The sequence below is a fragment of the Populus trichocarpa genome, chromosome 6 (genome assembly GCF_000002775.5).
Source record: "Populus trichocarpa isolate Nisqually-1 chromosome 6, P.trichocarpa_v4.1, whole genome shotgun sequence".
NCBI lineage: Eukaryota > Viridiplantae > Streptophyta > Magnoliopsida > Malpighiales > Salicaceae > Populus > Populus trichocarpa.
Genome location: NC_037290.2, coordinates 23,891,148 through 23,917,545, shown reverse-complemented (window position 1 = coordinate 23,917,545; position 26,398 = coordinate 23,891,148). Strand labels below are relative to the sequence as shown.

General features: G+C 34.1%; 4 protein-coding genes across 6 annotated transcripts; 2 read left to right on the top strand and 2 right to left on the bottom strand.

Moving 5' to 3' along the window:
• The first annotated feature begins 6,064 nt into the window (after positions 1-6,064).
• Positions 6,065-10,155, top strand: LOC7470736 (uncharacterized). The gene is made up of 7 exons (XM_024602927.2): positions 6,065-6,540; positions 7,449-7,487; positions 7,651-7,721; positions 8,060-8,124; positions 8,564-8,653; positions 8,748-8,840; positions 9,380-10,155. The coding sequence occupies exons 1-7, from the start codon at positions 6,170-6,172 to the stop codon at positions 9,806-9,808; spliced, it is 1,158 nt and encodes a 385-aa protein (XP_024458695.1). The 5' UTR covers positions 6,065-6,169; the 3' UTR covers positions 9,809-10,155.
• A 270-nt stretch (positions 10,156-10,425) lies between these two features.
• On the bottom strand, positions 10,426-11,400 carry LOC7470735 (lachrymatory-factor synthase). The gene has a single exon (XM_002308559.4). It carries the CDS (start codon positions 11,188-11,190, stop codon positions 10,681-10,683), a length of 510 nt encoding a protein of 169 aa, XP_002308595.1. The 5' UTR covers positions 11,191-11,400; the 3' UTR covers positions 10,426-10,680.
• Positions 11,401-12,747: 1,347 nt separating this feature from the next.
• On the bottom strand, positions 12,748-20,158 carry LOC18100660 (lachrymatory-factor synthase). 3 transcript variants are annotated; one of them, XM_024602928.2, is made up of 3 exons: positions 19,897-20,147; positions 16,921-17,141; positions 12,827-13,188 (listed from the first exon to the last, which is right to left on the bottom strand). In XM_024602928.2, the coding sequence occupies exons 1-3, from the start codon at positions 20,036-20,038 to the stop codon at positions 12,907-12,909; spliced, it is 645 nt and encodes a 214-aa protein (XP_024458696.1). In that variant the 5' UTR covers positions 20,039-20,147; the 3' UTR covers positions 12,827-12,906. The 3 variants fall into 3 exon arrangements, with proteins under 3 accessions (XP_052310052.1, XP_024458696.1, XP_006382043.2); XM_052454092.1 differs by lacking the exon at positions 16,921-17,141 and having other exon boundaries at positions 12,748-13,415; positions 19,897-20,158; XM_006381981.3 differs by lacking the exon at positions 12,827-13,188 and having other exon boundaries at positions 16,447-17,141; positions 19,897-20,133.
• Positions 20,159-24,004: 3,846 nt separating this feature from the next.
• On the top strand, positions 24,005-25,078 carry LOC7462293 (uncharacterized). Its single transcript, XM_002309500.4, has one exon. The coding sequence runs from the start codon at positions 24,202-24,204 to the stop codon at positions 24,799-24,801; it is 600 nt and encodes a 199-aa protein (XP_002309536.1). The 5' UTR covers positions 24,005-24,201; the 3' UTR covers positions 24,802-25,078.
• Positions 25,079-26,398: the final 1,320 nt, after the last annotated feature.

Below are 26,398 nucleotides of genomic sequence, written 5' to 3'. Positions count from 1 at the left end.
AAGCCCCACCTTATCACCCAAGAGACCACGAGTCTCCCACTCTCCTATGTGATCCATGATTAAAAAATAAAACTCTCTAGCAAGGGACTCCCAAGCCCCGCATCATCATCTAAGAGGCCATGGGCTTTACACTATCGCTAGGGAAGGCTCCTTTATGGATTCCCCTTAACCTTTTAGAAATTCTTTTAAGTATGGGTTCCTTTAGGTTTTTTCCTCTATCTCCTAGAAACTTTTCTAAGTATAGGTTTCTATATGGGTTCTCCTCAACCTCTTAGATGTTTTTCTAAGTATGGATTCCTCTCAACCTTGTAAAAAACTTTTCCAAGAATAGGTTTCTCCATGGATTCTCCTCCACCTCTTAAAAATTTTTCTAAGTATGAGTTCCTCCAATATAAGTTTCTCTTAACCTCCTAGAATTTTTATAAGTATTTGTTTCTCCAATGGATTATCCTTATAAGTATTTGTTTCTTTCTCTATAAAGATACTTATTTAAATATCTAGAAGTTCATATTTATCAAAGGAAATTTATTGCAGGTACTTATTTCCTATATTAAAGCTACCACTCATCTTGACTAAGAATGACTAAGAAAAATAAATAATATTGAAAAAACTAAGTAATTAACTTATTATCCAACTACATAAATATTATTTCTAAACACTTTGAATTTTAAAAGATACCAAGTTACCACCCAACTTAACTAATAAAAATAAACAAGATTAAAAAAACTAAATAATTAACTAATTATCCGATCACATAAATATTTTTTCCAATCACCTTGAATTTTAAAATGCAATCAGTCTTCCACGCATATTTGCAAAGTATCTACGTTGTTACACTTATATCGAGAGATATTTAAAGTTTATGATATCTTTGTAAATAAGATCACAAGAGGTAGAGTTATATGAAACTTATTCAGCACCTTAGCCAACACAGCACACTATTATATCATGAGTACGATTCGGCCTTTCATTTGCTGATGACTTTAATATGTCGAGACTTTTGACAACATCTTTCTAAAAGATTATGCGAAATTCTCCTCGTCTTTGATCACTTAATTTGAAAATTTACCTTTCTTGTACCAAGAACACGAATCACTCATAATTACTTTCACTTTTTTGCAGGTTAATGTATCCTCAGGAATGCTACAGCCATCTTACCTTGGAGCACTTATTCCATGAGCTTTTTCCTTTTTCCTTCTGCTTTCCCCTTATGGTCATTATTCAAATATTCGTGCACCCCATACACCATCATTTTCTGGGCACTTTTGTTTCCTTAGGGAGCAATAACATCAGTCTACAACCTTGCAATATTCACGACAATGCCGACAAAGTCAATAAGCAGTCCTGATTCTAGCATGCTTGGTACATATCAAAGACATATATGTGTTCAATCTTTAGTTCAATGGTCAATTTTATAGGCACAAGGACGTGGTCCATCGCAAGACCGTAGAAGGAAGATTTCCTTGGGTCCGCAATATTTCTGAGAAGTGGTTGGACATGAGAGATTTTGAACCATCAAAACAATTATGTTTCGCTTTCAAGGAAAAATAAGCAGGGAAGATGAAACACGCCAGATTCATTGATGTGTGATAAAGAGAGGAGAGCAAGAAATCGGTGCAAAAAAACAAAAGTGAGGAGAGCAATAATTTATATTTCTTGCATGAAAATGACAGACTTAATCGTAAGAAATGTTGGGTTAAAAGTTGTGTTATGAGGTCCACTATATGATAACATGGCCCCATTATATCACATCAAGATAATAAGATGGCTATTGATTTTGATTTCTTCAACTATAGATTTATTTTATTTCATTTTATTTTATTAAAATGGATCCAATTCGTTAAATTTTGGTTGAAAATATAGATTTTTACTAAAAAAAAATAATAGTTTAATTGATAAAAAAAGAAAAGCAAGCAATATAATAAAATTACTAAACACGCTAGGAAGCATAGGTTCATGATCATTGAAGCAATTATGTTATTTTTAGTAAAATTAAGGGTATATGGATCCTCTCAATAGAAATAATAAAGCATTAATTTAAGCTAAGAAGATATATATATATACACACACACACACACACACACACACACACACACACACACACACACACACACACACACATTCCCTAGCACTTGTCATGTGATTACCTTCATTCTAAAATACCCTGAAATTAGTTTACACGTTAGGACTGTTAAAGTAATTGAGATCAAATACAAAAAAGGAGGCTACAATTCTGAATAATCTGTTTATTATGAATGCATAGTCTTAACCTAAATACAAATAAAGTATATATAGGTCAAACTGAAAGTACTATTCTACCCTTAATAAATAAGACTACATAAATATTATTTAACATCTCCCCTCAAACTCACGATGCGGCAGCTACAAGCATCGAGAGTTTGCCAACCAGAAAACGAAAACGAGAGATGGAATGCGCCTTGGTAAAGAAATCTGCAATCTGCAAGGAAGAAGGAACAAAAGGCAAAGCAATGGTGCCATGTTTGAGATGATGACGAGTAAGATGACAATCGATCTCAATGTGCTTAGTGCGCTCATGAAAAACCGAGTTATGAGCAATCTGAATAGAACTCCTGAATACTCATATTCTTCTGGTGAAGAGCTCGTATGTCATTCTCTAACTGATACTGTTTTGCAAAATTTGATTGCGTGAATAACCGTTGCAGATGATCCCAAACCTCCTTTGCTGTCTCATACTTTGCCAACTGTGTACCTATAGAATGCTCAACAGAATTGTTGATCCAAGTAATGATCTTTGCATTGTTTGCTTCCCATGTATCTATCGAAACAGTATCTCCTTCTTCAGTATTCTTAGATACCACATAAGTTCCACTAACATATCCCCACATCTTCTTACCCTTAAGAAAATTTCTCATTACATAGCTCCAATACGAATAGTTCTTCCCATCCAACCTCACACTCACAGACTGAAGCGAATCATCTCTTTCAGTAGCCATAATCAACAATCAAAGAGAACCAGAATGCAAAAGCAGCGGAAAACAAAATACCAAATTGCAGAAACTGAACAGAGATTGCAGAAACTAAACAAATATCTTCTCAAACTTATACGATTACTCCAAAACACAAAACAAATTTGCAGAAACTGAACGGAAATACCAAATTGCAAAAGCTGAAGGGAAGACGAAATACCAAAATAATTGCAGAAACTGACGAAATACCAAATTTTGCAGAAGCGGAAGACAAAATCTCACTCCAAAAAATCTCACTCCAAATTTTGCAGAAGCGGAAATACCAGTTGGATCCGCGAAGTTGTGTTCGGGATTAAGCCTCGTTTCATAAAACCAGCTCTGATACCATGTTAAAGTAATTGAGATCAAATACAAAAAAGGAGGCTACAATTCTGAATAATCTGTTTATTATGAATGCATAGTCTTAACCTAAATACAAATAAAGTATATATAGGTCAAACTGAAAGTATTATTCTACCCTTAATAAATAAGACTACATAAATATTATTTAACAAGGACATATAAATTCATTCCCTTACCTTAAATATTTATTAGTACTGATAATTATTAAGTTTACAAGGAAAACAAGCAAAATTCTACCCAAAAACTGTTTTCTTAATTTTTAATAATGGATCAAGTTTATCTCATGATATTAAATTATTGATTTTAAATATTCCTATCATTATGTTAATTTTTATTTATTTAAGATCCCTTTTACTAGTGCACCTTTTTTTAATTAATTAATCAGTACAATTAACTAAACATTGATAGAAATTTATTAAATTTATTAAATGAATTAGAATAAGATGGTAATTTACTTCAAGTATGTTTAAAAAATCCCATGGAAAAGGCAAACATGCGATGCAAAATATAGAGTTGCCCCTATTTAAAATTATAATAATTACCGTAAGGCATGATTCTAGTTTTTAGACTTCTTTACTAATTAAATTAAACGAATGTATAAAACAAACTAAGAAAAAAAATAAAAAATAAAAAAGAATCAAACTGTACCTAGGAAAAACCGAAATAGAGCCTGTCATTTAGCAGGTAAGGTCTGGTGAAGACAGAAAGGACGGGGCATGTAAGCCGAGCTTCTTTCTATCGTAAAATCCGCTTGATTAGCCGCTTAGTAGCGAGTGAGAGAGAGAGAGAGAGAGAGAGAGAGAGAGAGGAACACGTGAACAAATCTAAGTGACGAGGATTCACATGCTAGACGTGGATTACATCGAAGCTTCTATAGTATTATTTTTAGTAAGCGCTTTCAGCTCGGCTAGGCTTGATTTGGCTTGCAATCCAAGGCATAACTACGGTCGATAATGTCAAAAAACCATCTCAACCCAAAAAGTTAAATTATTAGGTGAGGTTCTAAAATATAATTTATATTATTCTCTAACACACCCCCTCAAGTGAAAGCCCTTTGGGCTTAAAATTTTCACAGATTCATATTACCTTGTGTTTAATTTTTATCAAATAAATGGGGATGGTGAGATTCGAACTCGTGACTGCTTGGTCATCAAGGCTCTGATACCATGTCAAATAATCATCTCAACCTAAAAGCTTAAGCTATTAGGTAAGGTCCTAGGATATGATTTATATTATTCTCTAACAGATAACGAATACTCGGATTGAATTTTTAATATTTATATACTATTTATTATTTATTACATAAAAAATTTAGATATTTATAAAATATTTATTGGATTTGAATATCCATATAAGTATTATTATCCATTATTCTTTCTTATTTAATAAAAAATAAAAATAATAATATATATTTCAAGTAAATTTCAAGTTAAATTTGATAATATCTATATTTATTTATTTATTTATTATTTACTAATATAATTATTCTTGGGCGTGACTATTGTTTTGAAGTGCTTCATAATATTTTAAGAATTAATATTATAGTCCACAATCCTTTTCATATATTATTTTTAGAACTTAAAATTTATAACTTTTTAAAAACCACAGTTTTTCTAAACAGATCGTAAGTAACTGTAGAAAATATTTGATAAAATTGGAATTATTATTAATTTTTTTTATTTATTTCAGCAATAAACATTATGTAGCAGCAAGATCCATTTACCCAGATACTATCGATACAATAAAATTTAATGTGGCTGTGAAAAGCGGCAGCCAATCTGCCGGCGGAGACCAACAAATTAATTTATTTATTTGCCTTCACCGTACCTTCCCATTCCTTTTTAAATTTAACTCCCAACACCCTTTCTCACATCGGTTTGCAGTGCAGACTTTAAAATAAAATTATTAGAAGAAACTTCCTTCCCGATCGCATGTTTGGAAGGTTACTAAATTTTTAAAAGTTTTTTTTTAATAAATATATTAAATAATATTTTTTTATTTTTTTAAAAAAATATTTTTGAATTAGTATATTAAAATCATCTAAAAATATAAAAAAAATTAATTAAATATAAAAAATTCAAAAATAAAAAATAAAACAAGACTGAAATACCGTCTAAATTCTGATGCGATCACAATTGCACTAGCCAGCCAACGGTGTCCTCATCACCACCGTCCATCACACCAACAAAAAATTAAATGCTTGATTTTCATTCCTGTTTAGGCCACCGAATCACTTCCATAAATCTGCGGGCTTCACCAAATCATTTCCTTTCATGTTCGTTATCAGTATCTATCGGATTATTAGGCTATATAGTTTTGTCAATCTTCCACTTTGGACCCTTATGTATCAGTTATTTCAAATACCAGTCCAACAAATTCTGAGAAGTTCATTGTGAATCCCACCATTCCATTGAAATTTGTCAAAATTTCCCATCCTTTTCTTCCATTTTCTCTCCGTCCTCACTTTTTTCGATCAGTGATGCTAGCAAGACGTTTAAAAAAATATATTTTTTCTCCAATAATCCAATGACGGGGTTTTTTTTACCAGTCTCTGGATAGGGTTTGCATGTATTATGTGTCTTCATAAACGGTCATACTAGAAATTGTTCAAAACTTTTGTGGTTGAAACTAAGAGAATTTAAAAAATAGGTACCAAAATGAACTTTTATCCGTATCATTTCTTGATTCACCTATAAATACCCGCACTTGACGCCCGTAATCACTCTTTACCTTCTTTCCATCTCCCTCAACCTCCCCCACCACCTCTTCCCTCTCTATAGAATCTCTGTTTCTGCCTCATTCTTTGGCCTCTCTTCACCATGTCATCAACGGCAGCAGATATGGAGCCACTAACATCAGGAGCAAGCAATCGCATAATCCCAATCCTGAAAACCGTAAGAACTTCTCTTCTTTTCATTCACTCACTTCTCTTTTCCCTCCTTCTCCTCCTCCTCCCACGCCGTTACCGCCGCCGTCCTATGGCTGATTCCGCCTCGCCACCATCGCCTAGCAAGTCGGGGAAAAGACGGAGATTAGAGGAGGAAGATACTTTGAGAAGGAGAGCTCTTGCTGAGGGTATTGATATGACGACAGGTAACGAAGATTGCCGGTGGAATACGTTCTTGTTCTTTGTTGCTAGACGAAATGCTCTCTTCGTTAGGTCTTGGCTTCCGATAACCGGTCAAATGAAGTGAGTTTTTATATTTCCTTTTTATTTTGTTTAGAAAGTATGTGCTTTATTTATTTATTTTTATTGGTTTGACTGAGAAATGAGAACACGGGAATAAAGGAATAAAGGAATTTTAAGAAAGAGTGAAACTTGCATGCAACTTCGGGCTTGGTTAATAATTACACTGTTTGAAAGTCACTGTTTATGTGGAATTAAACAAGTTTATTTTTTTTAAAAAAAAAAAGCAATTAAAAAAGGTAGTTGAATCATCTTAATTGAATTTGAGGTTAATTATTTATGTTTTTTTTCTTAATTGGAAATTACAGTTGATGTTTTCGAAAGTTGGGTTTTTTATTCTCTAATTGTTGTGGTTCAATTCCTAGTTAATTAGTGATTTTTACTTCATACTGCATCCAAGAAGCTGATGAGATAGAAATGGAATGAATTTACTGGTTCACATAGGGAAACAACATTTAATTGAAAGGTTTTGGACCAGCTTGATTTTAAAGAAATTTTCGTTTAAAGTCTCGTTATTTATTTTTTTAATGAAATAATATGCTATTTAACACCATGAGCTTTGGGAAATTGTAGTTTTTTTTTCTACATATTGTTATTGTTTTGTTGTGATTGATGTTTATTTTTTTTTCTTTTTCTTAAAAAAAATTACGCAAAGAAATAGTGTTTTTATACGAGAATGAGCATGTTGTGAACTTGGAAACGTGAAATGTTGTTGTATTTTCTGCACATCAGGCCTTACAGTAAGTGAAAGGATAAAGGGGCTGTCGAGCTGCTTCGTTCTGATTTACTGTGGTTTTCGTTCCACATATGACACAACTTTAGCATGTATATCTTTACTTTCATCCTGTTTTCTGTTGTTTCCGCTCCCATTGATTCAGTACTGAGATATGAGGGTTGCTTTGTGATTTCAGGGGCATTTTGATCATTATTCATGGGCTCAATGAGCACAGGTTACGTTTGAGGATTTCTGTCAATATTTGAACTTCTTTTGCATCTTCAATTTCCCTTCTATTAGTGATAAAATTTGAAGCTAATCCTTTTTTTTTTTGTTTATTTTGTGCCTTACAATTAACAGTTTTTCTGAGTTCTCCTCTGTTGGGCTTTCATTTTCAGTGGAAGATATGGTCAATTTGCAAAGCAACTAACATCATGCAACTTTGGCGTCTATGCAATGGACTGGACAGGTAGCTAGCTTTTGTAAAGATGTTTGCGTATTTGGTTTCTTTACCTTTATAGTCAATAGGTTGTTGTGGAGCTTCATGCTCTGTTTATTTAGAGCACATGAATAGTTACATTTGCTAAAGTCTACTGGAAAGTACTTTAAGTGGAAACCAGAGAGATTTTGGTAACTTCCTCATTGAGATTGGAGCATTCCAATGCCTGCTTATGCTGATAAAAATTTTGATAACCTTTTCTTTTGGTATATTATTAGCATTTCTTTCTCTATCATTTGAAATTGTTTCTAGTCCGAGTCTTTAGCTTTGTCATATGGTAATTATTCTTCTTTTTTTTCATGGCATAGGTCATGGTGGGAGTGATGGGTTGCATGGATATGTTCCTTCACTAGATCATGTCGTTGCAGATACTGTAAGTTCAGTCATACCTTTCTCTTTATTCTTTCCAAGACAACTGTTCTTTATCCTATCCATCCATGGTGCTATGGTAAATTGTAAATGATCATTACTGTGTGTCATGTCCTGTACTCTGTGTTAAGGCTTACAAAATCCTCTCTTCTTAAGCAGCTTAGCAATTAATTTATCATTTTTTTTTATTCTTTTCCCTGCCCTGGCAGTACATTCAACCTGAATCCATCATGATGTTTTGTTTTGTTTATAGGAATTTACTTCAAGCATCCATAATATACCTAATTTATCATATTTTTTTTTAATTCTTTTCCCTGCCCTGGCAGTACATTCAACTTGAATCCATCATGATGTTTTGTTTAGTTTATAGGAATTTACTTCAAGCATCCATAATATACCTACATAACTGTTAGGAATGAACTTTGTAACTTCTGTATAAATAGGGAGCTCTATTGGAAAAGATCAAGTCAGAGTACCCTGGAGTACCATGCTTCCTTTTTGGTCACTCAACTGGAGGTGCTGTGGTTTTAAAGGTAATATACACTTATAAAGGAAGATTTATTCTTTTTTTTTTGGTCTACCAGTTTCCATTATTATGCTGATCTAATCAATTGCATCTCTGAGTAGGCAGCCTCATATCCTTACATCAAGGAAATGCTGGAGGGGATTATTCTGACCTCACCTGCTTTGCGTGTCAAGCCTGCACATCCTATTGTTGGGGTAATTGTTTTCTGTCTTCTAGATCACAATGATGTGGAGATATTAATGATGATAACTGTGATGTGCTAGATTGTGTTCTCATGGTTTATGAGTTGAGTTTTTGAACTTGGACTTTGTCTTGAAACCTAACAATACTGTTGAGCTTTTGAGAATGTCATTTTGAAATTCTTAGGGTTCAGTGCATCAGAGTTAAGGTCCTATACTCTTGAAGCATGATAACTCTGACATGTTGGATCGTGCTGTTATGGTTGATGTCCAATTCATTAGATTTTATGAATTCTAGAAGCTGTTTCAAAACTAAACCATACCAAAGCTTGAAAATGCTGTGTTCAGTATAACCTTTTTATCCCTGCATAGTGGTAATGTTACAATTCTAGCTTTTAATGTGTGGAACCAAGACAGAAACATTACCCTGCAATAATTTTGTTTGAGGAGCTCATTTTACTTGAAATTTGCCATCAATCCTTAGAAACAAGAGGTTACATTAGTTTTAATTTTGATTCTTTCTATTAAAATATTCATTTATTATTTTCATGCAGGCTGTGGCTCCTATTTTTTCTCTGGTTGTCCCCAGGCTCCAATTTAAAGGAGCGAACAAAAGGGGCATTCCAGTTTCTAGGGATCCTGCAGCACTTCTGGCCAAGTATTCTGATCCATTGGTCTATACAGGACCCATAAGAGTCCGCACAGGGCATGAAATATTGCGTATATCCTCTTATTTGATGCGCAACTTCAAGTCCGTGATCGTCCCATTCTTTGTTCTCCATGGAACTGCTGACAAGGTGACTGATCCTCTAGCATCTCAAGATTTGTACAATGAGGCAGCCTCCAAGTTCAAAGACATAAAGCTTTATGATGGTTTCTTGCATGACCTTCTCTTTGAGCCTGAACGCGAAGAAGTTGGTCAGGATATAATCAGTTGGATGGAGAAGAGATTAGGTGCTGAATCTGAACAAATATACAGTTAGCTGTAGATTCTTAGTGTCAAGGGCTTGGCTTGGTCATAAGTATAGCAATTTCAAACATCGTATTACGTCACGAGTTTATTCCTCCCACATTTGTGTATTGCATGCCTCATGAAATGGAACTTGTATTTATGCAAAGAAAAAGAAGCTCTCTCATGTAGTGGCTTCTGTTTTCTGCAAAAGGAAAAACGTGGGTTTCCCTTTTGCTAGCTAAAGTTACTCTAGGGAGTGCCCCTTTCAGTGGAGGGAAGGTCCCGCGCATGGGTTTCCCTTGTTTCAGTTGAACGTTGAGGCTTATTCCTCCCTTCTCTTCACTAATGACACTAACAACAGAATGTCTCTGCTCGGTATATGTTTGTCTTAAAAGCAATTTTGACTAGCAGAATTTGCTGGTATCACTACTTAATGATGCTATGGTGCTTCTCAAAATGCAAACAAGCTTTTCAATAATATAGAAGCCATGCCTAATGCTGGCCACATGAACACCAAATGATAGCGCTAACATAAAATCCAAATCCCACCATCTCAAAGTGTCTACATGTATATAAATAAGAAAAAGAAAGAAAAATGAAACCAATCTGGGTAATTTTACTTTATATTAGTGTTTCCAACAGCGTCCAAAAGCAAAACAAGAACAATCTTATATAATTTTTCATTCTGAAAACAGATTATATTCATCAATATATAGTACAAAGGTACGAATAAATTGCTGCTCAAGCTGAGCTATTCATTCATCTCCTTTAATTGTACTCCACGTCAACAATCTTCTGACAAAGGCTTCTTCCCTGTAGAAACCACGTGCCTCAGGCTAAGAGCCCATCAACGAGAACAACACATATTAAGACTAACAATAGGGACTACCATAGATATTAAACTTAACCCGATAGGACATCCTGTTCCATGTTCTTGCCCATGGATTGGAGACAGAAGTTAATGAAAGAACTGAAATCCTCCAACGTCCACCCTTCAACTGGATCAGCAATGAAAGACCACTCGATCTTGCACCCATTTTCACCTGCATCTGATCCATTAATTTCCAATACCTTCATGGTGGCCACATATGATTTGAATCCAGAGTTGTTTTCAAGGACCTCGTAGCTTAGACACTTTTCAGCAGGATTAATCATCAATAGCCTCTCTTTGACCCAACGGACAACGGCCTCATCATAACTGCCATACGTTGATAGTGTTTTAGAAGCACAGTACCGAGTCAGGCCAGGCTTTCCCAGCTCACCATCCACATGGTTGCATACATCTATACTTGGAAACCATTTGTTTATATTGCAGAAGTCCTCCAAGAGAGGCCATATTTGGTCTGCTGTTGGCCCTTTTAGCTCAACTATGGACTTGCCTTCCCATTTAATCTGTGGTGTTTCTTCTGCCATATTAGAGAGAGGATGTGTGTTTTGAAGGGCAGTTGTTCATCTACATATATTGCCCAACAATTTGATGCATGAGATTGAAATTAGTGGCTAATTAATTACTTTGATCGGTAACTGCCATGATGTCATCATGTTTAGAATATAATTATCTATCACTATCAAAAACATTTATCCCCTAATCAATCTCCATAGCCATTAAACGCAAAATAATTGACTGAATTATCCCTCTCCCCTTGTAACTTGCCATGTCCTATGACTGTATAAAGAACAAGAAGGTATAGGATTGAAGGAGCATCTTCTTCTTTGACACCCTCTCCTTCCCTTTTATTTTTACATTTCCCTTCTCTTGATATCTCCTACTCTTACACACATCCTCCTTCATACATTAACTTATCATCAGAGTATCCCTCTATCCAGTCAAGGGGACTTATTTTGAAGGTACCTGCATCTTCAATTAACTCACAAATAACTATACAAAAGTCCAAATCATTTTTTGGAGTTTTACGACTTCTTCAAGATTAGTGGTTTTCTGAGAGACAAACGACTACTTTGGGGATCTCTTTTCCCTGCAGAGAATTATTTAAGAGCATCTTCTAAGTTAGAAGCTGATACATTAGAGTTGCATCAACAGCCTGAAATTAAATCCATGTGCACGTATATTTGCTCCAGTGTATTCAGGTGAAAATTACAGGAAAGATCAGCTTATGTTTTTGGTTTACAAATTAATACAGCAAGAACACATGTAATTGAACAGGCGAATATCAGAAATAGTTGAGAAGTATGTGATGAGGGTGTCAATGGTATTTATATAATTAAGATCAAGACTGAATGACCACTCAATCTTGCCCCATGTTGAATATCTCCACTGAATATTGGCGACCCTTTAATGGTGGCCACACATGGCTTATCTTTGGCATTATTTTCAAGCATCTCATAACTTCGGCACCGTTCAACGGGATCATTCATCACCATCTTCTCATTGGCCCAGCTGACCTCACTGCCGATGTTAGCATTGTGCTGGAAGCCACTTATATAGATTACAGAAGGCATCCAAAAATGACCATGTTTGGTCTGCTGCTGAGCCTTTTAGCTCAGCTATGGCCTTCCCTTCCCATCAGGCCCATCAGGGGGCTGTGTTTTCTGCCATTAAAGAGAGGAGGTGTAGTTTGATGGGCAGTTGTTCATCTATTTATATACAACAACAAATTTGATGCCTGATATTTAAAGCATACACCAACTTTTGTAATGCATTATTATTTTTCTACTTTAATTAGTTTAGTTATTTCCAAAAAGAAAAATGGCTAGTCTTGGAGAATCTCTTTTCCCTTGAGAGAATTAGATTACAGTATCTTCCTTATTAAGGGGGGGAAAAGAAGAAAAAAAAAAGAGTGATATTGATATATTTGAGTATAGCTTCTTGGAGAAAGTTTAGGAAATTTTTATTAAAATCCCATACTTGAGATTTGCCAATCCATAGATACCGCCAGGACAAGGTTTCATCAAGTGTCCAAGATCATATCTTGCCATTTCAAGATTCTACAACTCGAATTTACCAAGAAATTTTCCACAAGACCAAGAAATTTATTGCAGAAGAAGTTTTCATGGGAGTTGAAAAAAGGCTTAGACAAGGTGTTCCTCCTGATAACTAAGCTAATAACAGTACTTCTTATTCAATTAAAAACCAAATTTCAGCTAGACAGGCCAGTTTTTAAAATAAAATTATCTAGATAGGACATCCCGTTCCATTTTTTTCCCCATGAACTGGAGAGAGGAATTAATATAGGAATTGAAATCCTCCAATGGCCACCCTTCAATTGGATCAGCTATGAAGGACCACTCGATCGTGCACCCATGTTGACCATCCCCATCTCCATCGTTGATTGGCGATACTTTCATGGTGGCCACATATGACTTGAATCCAGCGTTATTTTCAAGGATCTCATAGCTTAGACACCGTTCGCTTGGATTGATCATTATTAGCTTCTCTTTGGCCCAGATGACCTTATTCTCTTCATCTTCATGACTCCCTTCCGATGGTACTTTGCTAAAATTGCAGCACCGAACCAGGCCAGGTTGTCCTAGCTCACCCTCAACTCGGTAGCATGTATCCACTCGTGGAAGCCACTTTTGTAGATTACAGAAGTCCTCCAAGCAAGGCCATACTTGGTCTGCTGTTGGGCCTCTTAGCTCAACCGTGGCCTTGCCTTCCCATTTGGCTTGTGTTTCTTCTGTCATTATAGAGGGAGAGGAATGTTAGGTTCTGTGAGGGTCGGTAGCGGTGACCATTTATCATCCTTAACGGTTGTTTTAAAAAAAAATTAAAATTTTTTTATTTTTTTATTTTAAATTAATATTTTTTTAATATTTTATTTTGATATGTTAATATAAAAATAGTTTTTAAAAAATAAAAAAATATTATTTTAATATATTTTTAAATAAAATACATTTTAAAATATCAATGAAAGTACACTACCAACATCGATGAGCCATTTTATCAACGGACGACTTCAGATTTTTTTTTTTTTTTGTCTTCCCTGACTGTTTCTTTCAAGGGAAAAGGACAATGGACTGACGTAGTAATAGTGGTCCCACCATTATCAGAGTTATCCTAGTTCATTGACACCCAGTGGTCGAAGGTTTTAAATTGTTTCGAAATAATACTTTCGACTACTCCGGCCACCGTAATGCGGTGGCTTGTTCCTCCCTTCTCTAAGCAGTCAACCTAATATCAACAATCTATACAAATAATTACGTGGTTTCTCCAAAAATGACCATGCTTGGTCTGCTGCTGGGCCTTTTAGCTCAGCTATGGCCTTCCCTTCCCATCTGGGGGCTGTGTTGTCTGCCATTAAAGAGAGGATGTGTAATTTGATGGGCAGTTGTTCATCTATTTATATACAACAACAACTTTGATGCCTGATATTTAAATCATAGACCAACTTTTGTAATTAATTATTATTTTTCTACTCTAATTAGTTTAATTGTTTCCAAGAAGAAAAGCTAGTTTTGGAGAGTCCCTTTTCCTTGGAGAGAATTATATTACAGTATCAAGGGGAAAAAAAAGAGAGAAACAAATAAACAATAAATTTATAAGAAAATAAAAAAAAATGAAACAAACAGTGAATTCATAAAATTAAGAATATATATAAATATACATACATACATAGTTAAAGATCTTATAAAATTTAGCCCTCCTATATTTGACATTTAAAATTATAATTATAAAATTCAATTCAATTTTATATCAATAGATAATTATTATTTTTTTATCTCAATGGACACATGTGGTGTCTTTGTTTGGACAATATCTTTTCACCAAAGAGAATTAGATTACAGTATTTTCCTAATCTTAATAAGGAAAAAAAAAGGACTTAAATTGCCAAAATTAAAATAAGATTTTTTTTTTTGTCTAGAGTCCTTTAATAGCCGTAGAAAATGTTTAATTATATATATCAGCATAATGATGAAATTCCAATAAAGCAAAAATAACACAGTAAGTAATTAGGCACTAATTAAGTTTCCAAGAAAAAAAATCCATAATTTACAAATCCCATCCCAAATTATATGAGAGAAAGAACACTGATTATTTTATTCTAGTGCTTAAAGGGCTTCCCCCAAATGTCTTGGTTAAGGGTTGGATCCTGCTTAACTGTTTCATATTTCCTCGCCATGAAAGATCATCACATTTTGGAAAGGTTGACCATCATCATTTATAATTTGGTCCTCAAAGTATTATTACTTTCATCTATCCCATAAGTCCTCGAGCTAAGTTCAGCATTAACAAAACACTAAAAGGTGTGGGGAATAGCTCCCCTCACAATTTCTTATGGACTCCCACAATTATTATTTTTTCATTTTGGTTATTAAACTTTTTTTTCTCATCAATCTCATCTTTTTATGTTCAAATTGAAGGCCAATTACTTCTATTTTGTTAAGGAATTATAGAATTAAAAGATTATGGATTAATATAAAAAAAACACGGAGGAAATAGATAATAATTTTGAAATTTACTAGAAAAAACTTACTTTGATCTTCTTAGTTTGCAATATATACATTTTTTATTCCTTTGATTTTTTCAAAGTTCACTTTTTGTTGATAAACTTCATTTCTCTTGTTCTTTTGTCTCTGATTTGAGGTAGAAGAGAGAAAATACTGATTAACAACTATTTTGACCACTAAAATTATCAAATTAACAAGTGTTCTGACCACTAAAATTATTGATTTTTGTGTCTACAAGTTTTGTTTTATGAGGAGAGTTCCAAGAAGATAACATTTCATCTTCAAATCGCCTAAAAAAATCTAACATTGGGAAGTTTTTGGGTTTTCGGTCAATTTGTTGTTTTTTGACTATTTTTTAGGTTGTTTGAAAGTATAAACAGGTTATTTGGGTCTCTATAGTGTTTTTTATGGTTTTTTATCATAAAAATCTTGGAAATGGATATTTTAGGTGTAGAACACTCGTTTCTTGACTTTCCAACAACCTCTGATAGCCAAAATCTAGGCAAAGCAAATTATACACCACTTGCTATTTTCAAAAAAAAATTAGGGTGGATAACAGGTAATCTGCCTTATAAAAAAAAAATCGTCTCAGGTGCGTGGGTTGCTCCGGGCCGGCAGGCCTAGGCCTTTTTTCTTTCTTTATTTTATTTTGTTTTTTTTTTTCAACTTGATCCTTCACAATTGGATCTTTATTGATTTTTCTTGCTTTTTTTTTTTAATTTCATCCTTTAATATTTTATTTCTTTTTAATTGGGCAATGTAATTTGTTTTGATTTGATATGTGTAGGTTTATCATAATTTCAAACAAACAACTTGATATTTAGTTGATTCTTAATTCAAGCTTCTATTTTTCTTTCATATAGTTAAATAAAATTTATTAAAAAAAATTATTGAAAACAATTGTGTTTATGACCCGGGTCACGGGTTTGGCTGGTTACCTTTGATTAGTTAAAAATTAGGTTTCGTGATTTATTCCAGTTGCAAAAATAATTCTCTATTTATTTAACTAAATGCATTTATAAATTTTTAAATTTATGATTGAGCTTTTTATGTCAAAAAATGCATATGAAGTTCTCTCATTTTTATTTTTTTTATGTTGATGAAAAAATTTATTCCACCCGCAGCTAATCACGGGTTAAATAGAAATCACGAAGAAGCATGCACATTTCACAATATTTGTCGCCTAGACAAGGTTTCACCAAGTGTCCAAGATCATATTTTGCTAATTCAAGATTCTCCAAATCAAATTTACCAAGAGGATTTCTAGAAGAACAAGAAATTTATTGCAAAAGAAGTTTTCATGGAAATTACAAAGAGGTTTAGACAAGGTGTTTGTCCACATAATTAAGTTAATAGTATATAATTGACGATGATTAACATTAATAGCAGTACTTATTCAATTAAGAATAAAATTTCAGTTCAGACATGCTAATTTCTTAAATTAAGTTACCCAGATAGGACAGCCTGTTCCATTTTTTGTCCCATGAACTGGAGAGAGGAATTGATATAAGAATTGAAATCCTCCAATGGCCACCCTTCAATTGGATCAGCAATGAAGGACCACTCGATCTTGCACCCATGTTGACCATCTCCATCTTCATCTCCATCGTTGATTGGAAATGCTTTCATGGTGGCCACATATGACTTGAATCCAGCGTTATTTTCAAGGATCTCATAGCTTAGACACCGTTCACTTGGATTGATCATTATTAGCTTCTCTTTGGCCCAGATGACCTTATTCCCTTCATGGCTCCCATCCGATGATGCTGTGCCAGAACTGCAGTACCGAACCAAGCCAGGTTGTCCTAGCTCACCCTCAACTTGGTAACATGTATCCACACCTGGAAGCCACTTTTGCAGATTACAGAAGTCCTCCAAGAAAGGCCATACCTGGTCTGCTGTTGGGCCTTTAAGCTCAACCGTGGCCTTGCCTTCCCATTTGCCTTGTGTTTCTTCTGTCATGATACAGGGAGAGGGAGAGGGATGTTAGCTTCTGTGAGGGCTGTTAGTGTTGACGTGACCAATTATGATGCTTAAAACTTGTATCGTTAAGCCATTGTCGTCAACGGACAATTTCAGATTTTTTTAAAACTGTTTGTATGTAAGGAAAAGGACAAAGAATAGCTGGAGAATCCTTGCTTTACATCTGGGCAAAGGCAAAGTTTGCCATTGGCTAATAAATTATGGAAAATTTATAATTGCACTAACGTGGTGATAGTGGCCCACCATTATCTGAGTTATCCTAGTTCATTGACACCGAGTGGCCACATAATTCTTTTTTTCTTATTGAGAGTAATAATTAGCTAGAACGGTAATGTGGAGTAAAATGCAATATTCGTCAAGGGCATTCAGGTTGGCTCTTGGTCTGTGCCCAGATAGGAAGATAACTTATTTCAACAATGATGCGGTCAGGTGCTGGGTTCTATCACAGAAATGTATGCTCTTTAATGCTACTTGATGTCCTCTGGTGGATATGTCTTTCGAGGAATGGATTGATTTTCAATGATTCAAAGCCAGATTGGGCCGCGGACACATTGGATGTGTCGTCTTTGGAGTTTGGACGAGCCAGGAAGGTCAGGAATTGGTGGGGTTTTAAGAGATCTCCATGGACATTCTTGTGTATTTCTTCTTTAGCAGCAGGCATTAAGGAATCGAATGAAACAGAGGTGCTGGCGATCAGAAGAGCTATGAGAATTGGAGCAGCAACCACGTTGGCACCGCAAATAGACTGGAATCGATTTTTTTAGTCAGATACAGTTAATGCTATCTCATGGCTTAATAAGGATCTTGACTAAACACCTTGGAGAATGGAACACATTTTCAATTCCATCTCTCAGCTAACTGAATGCTTCAAGTCAGCTTTAAACACATTCTAAGAGAAGGAAATGCAGTGGCAGACAATTTGGCTAGGCTAAAGGTGGATTTGAGATTATGGTGTAGAGTGTTTTTCAAAATAGATTTTTATTTTTAAATACATTAAAATAAAAAGAAATTATAATTTTTTAATTTTTATATCAACACATCAAAACTATCATAAAACACTAAAAAATATCAATTTTATATTTTTTTAAAGTAAAAAATACTTTTAAAAAGCATCTAAAAATAAAAGCAAAAATTGTGTACTATAGATATGCAAAATAATAATAAAAAAAAAATAAAAAATAAATCTGGGGTTACTGTTAAAAATAAATAGTGAACCTCCTAAAAAACACAGCTTGGTTTCTTCCGAGTGCATGGAAAAGTGACCTTGTTTTGATCAAGTTTCACTTTTATCCTCTTATTTGGCGCTCTCATTTTCCTATTAATCAAAAATGCTAATTTTAAAGAAGTTTCTAGTTTTGTTATTCTAGAAAGAGGGTGATGGATGGATAAATGGAAAAGAAAGAAAGTGATCAAAATAATAATTTTGACAGAAACCGATCATTCATAACCTTTATCTGATAAAAATAAGCCTTTCGAGTTTATTGAAAGCATTTATAAGCTACACAATCACCAAGAAAAAAAAGGTAAATCTAAGCTCAAATGTAAGAATTGATTTTGAAAATTGATTTGATGTTTTATAGCTTAAAAAGATATTAAAATGGATTTCTAAACAGGTTTATTGAGGCTTTTAATATGATTCTAAGGTGCTTTCATCTAATAATAACAAAACAAAATACAGTTTTAAGAGAAAATCCAGGTAACCACTGCTTTTCGATCACTAAAAAAATTATTGAAGAACTAGAAAATGTGTGTAAAATGTCGAGAACTTGGACGTCCACTTTCCTATGGCAACTACCAAATATGAAGGAGTAAAATTAACTATATTTAAAGTTGGAGTGCTAGAGTATAGTATGGTCATTTAGGAATTTAGGCATCCACCCTCCCACCACATTAATTCAGAAATAATGTGTGTACAGAAGATTAAAATCCAGTTTGACATCAATATGGACACGACGGCAATTTGGCCCTCCATTCTTCGACGGCAATTCAGGATGGAGGGACTAAAATAACTACATTTAAAGCTAGAGTAAGAGGATTTGGTTTGGCTTCAATACAGATGGTTGCCAACTTGGGATCCTTCCCACCCTCTCTCCGCAATTCAAAACCTGATCATGTGTGTTTCATAAATGGTTGTTAATGGATTTGAAGTTGTCAAATCTTGAGGGATTGATTCTAATTTATGCCTAATCGCCCATTGCTCTGTGTATGTATAGTTCCTCCTATCCTATTTTCTAGGCGCAACGTCCCCTCTAAGATGACAGGTCTGTGAATGAGTTGTCATTGAGGTCATCCATCAAAGAAAATGGATTCACGATGACTATCATAAAAGAGATCCAGATTTGAAGCTAGCCATGCCCCCCTCCCCCCCTTTGTTTTATAAAAAAAACGATATCCAATGTATTGTTTTCAAGATTGCTTACTTCCTGATCGTGCTTAATTAGAGTCTGTGCTGATTGATGATCCTCAGTTGCAAGGTTAAAGATGGTCTGGTTTATAGTATAGTGCATAGATCAATTCATTAAACAACATTCGTTCAGACCGGACAAGAATAAATAGGATGGATTTGAGCTCTTGCTTGGATGTGAGGCTCTTGCTGCTGTCAACAGAAGTCCTATACCACGTTTCGTGAATAGCTATGTCCAAGAATAAATTGTGATATAGCAGCACCAGGGATGGTTTCCAAAGAATAACCCTGAAGCGAAAAGATTTTAAGAGGAGAAGGCTTACTTGTCGACGGCAAGCCTAGAGGCTCATTCAAGGTTGCAAGTTCATCCACTGCCTTCATCAATGAACGGGGAGCCATCCTATGCCCTACTTCACGTGTATATAAATGAAAAGGGACGGCGTTCCACCTCTCTAATCTAAGCATTCTATATTTGAAGTAGATGACATCGAATGACAAAATAATGTATTCTGGTTACAAGTGTTGAATTCATTCACCAAGAATCACAAAAACCAGATGTAGATTTGGTGTGGTTAGCTTCCTTATAAATGATGAAAGAACACTGAAAACTACCATAATTGACAACATGATTCAATACTGGCCCATTCATCATGATGGTCCCAATTTCACAAGCAACCGTCGTATAATACAAGGCAGTCAAAATCAAACTAGTGATCAATGATCTTTCCTTACCACGAAGGGAACAAAACGCTAAAAATCTTTATCGCATTTCGAGAGTGCAGTAGTGATTGTCATAATCAGGTAAATTATTGGTTGAAATGACATTGCCACCAAATTTTTATAGCAAACAATACAACCGATCGGTCCCTCGTAGCTATACCTTTGAAATGCCCTTTAGAAAAGTTTTAGCTTATCTACCATTAAATGATTAAATTCACTGCTCAAAACAACTTGGGATTCTAGCTAGCTTGCATCATGATGAGAACCCCACTAGATATATAAAATACAGCTTCTTTTTCCAATATAAATTTCTTTCAAAAAGAAAGTATACGGTACTGAAGGGCTAAAGAAAGGATTGTACTTAACGTGAGCTCCAAAAAACCAAGTGGCATTTCTTTTTTATTCTTTTTTAGTGCTGCATTATGAATTAATATTTGTAGCTTTCACTTGCTGAGTTCATATATATCCTTATTAAGACCTTAGCATATAGTGAAACTTCAATCAAAATAATCGGATGGCCAAGATGACAAGGGAAGAGATTGGTCTCCAAATGTAGGGCCACAGATCTACCATAAAGCCTAGTGTTGGAGAGGCAGCCTCGTGGCAAGGTAGTTGGTTTTAATTCAATCCCGCCAACCTAGCCAGATGCAAATCACTTTCATCTTGCAACCATCTCAGCTCTGTCACACTATCTCAGCTCTGTCACTAAAGGAAGCTAATCCTTGATCACCGTATAATGCAGAAGAAAGGAAGTGCAAGAAAGTGAAAAGAAATGCCATCCACGTGAAAGAAATCACACACCCTTTCACTAGTTTCATTTTCTTTCCCAGGTTTCACGATTTCATGAAGATTTATATGTTTCACATGGCAAGAAATCAATTTAATTTAAAAATTTATGTTGTTAGATAAGATTCAATATATGATTTATATTGCTTTTAAATTTTTATACTATTTTTCTTGGTATTAGAGCAGATCGATCATGTCTTGCTCTAAATATTAATACTCTCTGTTTTGGTGGACGCCTTTATGTTGTCCGTCCGACAACTTTAAAGCACATTGTTTTCAATTTTATTCATTGTCTACCATATATTTTATTTAATATCATTTTTCAATAATACATCAACTCATGATAAGAAGAAATCTCGAGATCATGTGTATGATCAAATAACATAAAAAAAGATGCAAAATGACAAAATCTAACAACAGAATTGAGATCCTACATCAAGAAAAAGAACATAAAAAAAACAAGAAAGACTTAGTACAAGTTGATAAGTTCTTACACGAGAGATAAGACGGTACAAAAGAGACCACCTATTAAAAAAAAAAGAGAGAGTTCTTTCTAAAGAAGAAAATGAAAAATAGCTAAGGAGTCATGATAAAAAGAAAGCATCATAATGATAAATAGTAAGTCAAAATAGAATGATCACTTGTAAAGCTAAATCTTGAAAAGAGATGTTTGACTAGACAAATATGACAACAATCATAAGAGGAGGAAAATAGCTAAAAATAACTAAAAATAGCTATGTTTAGAAAAAATACAATTGTTGAAGATAAGTAGATGAGGCTACAATGAAAATAGAAATGATATATGTCAAACTCAAAAAAATTAAAATTATCATAAGTTTGAGGGGGCTTTAAGGAAATAATCAAGATAAATATTTTTTATTATTTTCTAATTAATAAAAGAAAGAGATCAAGGAATTGAACAAAAAAAAATATAAAAGAACCATCTCAACCTAAAAGTTTAACCTGTCAGGTGAGACACCAAGATATAATTTATATTATTCTCTAACTCACTCCCTCAAGTGAAAGTCATTTAGGCTTAAAACTTGCATATGTTCATACTACCTTATGCTTAATTTTATTGATTAGAATAGGGGTGGTGAGATTCAAAATTGTAATTGTTTGGTCATCAAAGTTATGATACCATATCAAATAATCATCTCAACTTAAAAACTTAAGCTGTCAAGTAAGGTCTCAAAATATAATTTATATTATTCTCTAATTACACAAAGTTATTAGGATCAACCCGATTCATGGATTTATTGAATTAATCCACAAGTCAACAGTTTAACCTAAATCTATCTCAAAACAATATTGGATTAAATTGTTAAGAAAACACTAAACAACATAAATTTTAAAAATTAATAATAAATAAATAAAGCAATGTTTTTCTGGACAAAAAACTTTAAACAAAATTCTTGAAATTGACCTAGTTAGGTTTTACCCAAGTTTTGTTGGGATCAACTCATGAGTTACAAATATACTTTTACCAAGTCATCCTGATTTGGCTAAGTTTTGGGTCAACTCTTCGAGTTAGGCTAAATCTAATTATTATGCTTTCTAAAATTAAAGGAGAGAGTGCGGCTGAAAAAAGATTTTATGATTAAAAGATTTAATGAGTTTAAAATGGCCCTCCCTTAATTTTAATGACTTTATTTCTATCTAAAATTACCAAAATAAATATAGTAATTAACTAGTTTGTATATTCGTTTTACGTTGTTGAGATAAAAAAAATTAAACATAAAAAAAAATATTAAAGCCTCAGTGAATGATATTATTGAACTTGAAAATACAGTCATTTTGAGTTTTTTTCCATCAAGATAAATTTTCTTATTAAAGTACCTCTTGTTTATCTCAGTGAATGCAAAGTTTTTAACTGAAATCATTGTTTCTGTTTAAAAAAAAATATTTTATGATTATTACATCAAGTTAACACAAAATATCAAAATGGTATATTCATATTTTATGTGTAATTAAAAGTTTTAAAAAAATCATAAATGTGATAAAATCATATTTAAGATCTATCTAAAAATTTTAAGAATAAAAAAAACATTTGAATCGATTTTTGATGAAAAATTATTATTAGTATTATTATTTTTATATCATATACATAATAATTAAAAAATAATTTATTAAATTTTAAATAAAATTTATAAAAGCATTTAAGAATCATTTGAAAAATAAAAAGTGAGTGAATCTAATATATTTTTGTGAGGTGTCAAAAAAAAAACCCAAAAAAAAAAGGATCAAAAGTCTAGTACAGGGCTCATCGGCTCACTAGCCTAGCCTTACTTTTTTTTTTTTCTTTACTAAGATGATAGACAAGCTCTTATTTAAAAAAAAAAATATAAACAACATCTCAAATATTATTTTAAAAGAAATAATGGTTTCCCTAGCTTTCAAACCCATGATCTCTAGGTTTAGATACGCACACTGACTAACTGAACTATTACGTATAATAGTTATCATATAAATTGAATAAATATATTAATTTATTTTAAAATTTACATGAACAGTGAAACACCGTAAAGAATCGGTTGTTTTAAAGTTGCAGGTAATTCATATCGGCACCAAGCATTTACCTTAACAGTATAGATCAGCAACCAGCAACCAGCAACGGTCACATCTCCTTAATTAGATCAAAGTATGGTTGTCAGTGGTTCGTTTGTATTTAAAAATCCTGCCCCAAGGAAAATATCCAAGTAGAAAAATCCAGTGAGAGATTACAAATTCACAATCACCTATGACAAGGACAATAGCAATTAAAACTAATGAGAAATTTGTCGATTCAATCAAAATCACTGTTCTTTCCTAGTAGAAATTCAAAAATTAAACTCGGACAACTTGTTCTGGTAGCTAACTTAAAATATATATTATCCTTGGCGAGAAAGAAACATTATTAACAGATTAAAAGAAATTTGTAGGACATCTTCTTTGACAAAGTTCAGACAACACAAAAACAAAAGAAATGATTAAAGTGAATCTGTTATTCTTAATACGGTGAGCTATGAAAATTTTATTTTCATGGCTCCACTCTACCCTTTTCTGTTCTATAAATACCTCTTTCTTCCCCATCACCCACCACATATACCTCCCTTTCTCTCTCTCTCTCATTGAGCACGAAAATGGAAGCAGGTCCACCATTGACAGCCAAGAAAGTGTGCAACATGCTACGTTTAATCTTCTTGATGATGCAAAAGGGTATGTTAAAGAGCAAGCTCATGCTTGATCTCCATTTCTTGATGAAACGAGGCAAGATCCTGAGGAAAGCCTTGAACGACATCATGGTCCAACAACACAACACTCTGAGTTGCATTTCACATGATGTTAACATGTCATTCATATCTCCTAGAGAGTATGAGTTCAGCTGCAGCGGCAGCCCTGCTTATAAATTCTACAGCTACAAGCAGCCTTACTACCAAGCCAAGAGGCGGAAACTCCACGCTCACTACAAACACACGCGGGTCCACGCGCCATCACTTGGCGGTGATGATGTGGCGTCGAGTAGCTGCGGCGGTGATGTGGCAGTTGAGGCATCGCCTTTGGTGGGTTCAGCTGGGTGGTTCGGGACGTGGAGCCCGATGGTTAGACAAGTGAGAATAACCGACTCGCCATTCACGATGAGGGATGCTGACGAGGATTGCCAGGTGGACAAGGAGGCTGAGGAGTTTATAGAGATGTTTTACAAGGAATTAAGGTTGCAGAAGGGGATGGCTGCTCGGTAAGCGGCAGTCCAGTAAACGTGGCACGTGTGGGGCCACCTGTAAGAGAAGTCCAGTTTCTGGCTTGTTTCAGGTGATAGGGCGGTCAATGCATGAATTTTTAGTTTCTGTAATTTGCTTATTGTACATTAGGGATGAGCCTTTGCCCTCTTTTTCTTTTCTTTTTTTCCTTGTAGTTTGTTTGTGCTCCGCAAACCGTACGTGTCACCTCTATATATGTATGTATATTCTCCAAGCAGAAAATTAAGAAGAAGATAACTCCCTCTTTTTCCACAAAGAAGTTTGTTGATGGGTTTTTAATTTGATTGTGTTTTTGTTGTTTTTGAGGATCTTTATCAGTTGTTAGAAGATTTAATCAGGCTTGACTTAAAGATATTAAGTTCTAGTGCTTGTAATGATGGATTGGTCCTACTAGTTTGTTGTGCTTATCCTTTAAAAGTGCTTTTATCTAATTAATTATTGAATCTCGAATTATAAGCAAAAGAAAGAAAATTAAAAAAAAAACAAATAAATATGACTGTATTTTGTATTTCAAGAGTTTGAAGGGGAAAAAAAATATTAGGAGCCTAGTTTGAGTCCCACGGCCCGTGGATAGAAAATTCTTTTAAAGAAGAATCCATTGTTTTTGTCTTTTTTTTTTTTTTTTAGGCAAAAGAAATTAAGACTATAGGAGGCATTTTAGTATTTTCATGTTGTATTTTTTTATTTTTTTAATTGAAAAACTGTTGGCACGTGCTCCATACTTCCCGGCAAGTGGGTGGCGCCCGCACCATTAAGGAGACAAGTGAGACACTTCTCAATGGCCAAATCTGGTTATCCGTTGTATAACTAGATGCGCAGACATATCAAGGTTGGATTGCCGCTGATAATCGATTATTTACGTTTTTTCTTTTCTTTTCTCTCTTCTGACAACTAAAGTACACAATTGTTCTCTGCTTGTTTGTTGTTTGCTTGAATCTGGCATAGGTTCTCAGACCAAAACACCTTGGGTCTGTAAAACACGTCAGACCCAAGTTGTTTGGGTCTGGCAACCATGTTTGGTGTCACACCCAAGAGCGGTTGGCAACCATGTTTAGTGTCAACCCAAGCGCGGGTCTAGCATGGTTGTCAAACCCAAGAGCGGTGTTTTTTTAATTTTATCCTTTAATATTAAATTTAATTTTTAATGAGTTATCACAGTCTCATGATACTTATTTTTTATGTTGTCTTTTAATTAAAATTTTTAAATATTGGGTCCAACAGCAGCGATTGGAAATTGAATTTTATAATTTGTTTTGATTTTCTCTTTATAGGATTATCTCAGTCTCATGACCAAAGTCACGAATTTGATAGGTTAACTCAGATTAAATCAGGTCATTTTTTTTATTTCTAGTTTATCACAGTTTGGTTCGCCGCTTCTATTCAAGCCATCGAAGCAATATATATATATATATATATCATAGTTTTTAAACCCGGCTCGGTCCAAGACCCGGGTTCCGGATTTTGACCGGGTCGGCTGGGTCAATTTCTATTTTTAAAACAATTCAAAACGGCGTCGTTTTAGTAAAAAAAAAAAAGTCAACTGGTTGCAACCGGGTTTTGCCAGGTTAACCCGCCGGGT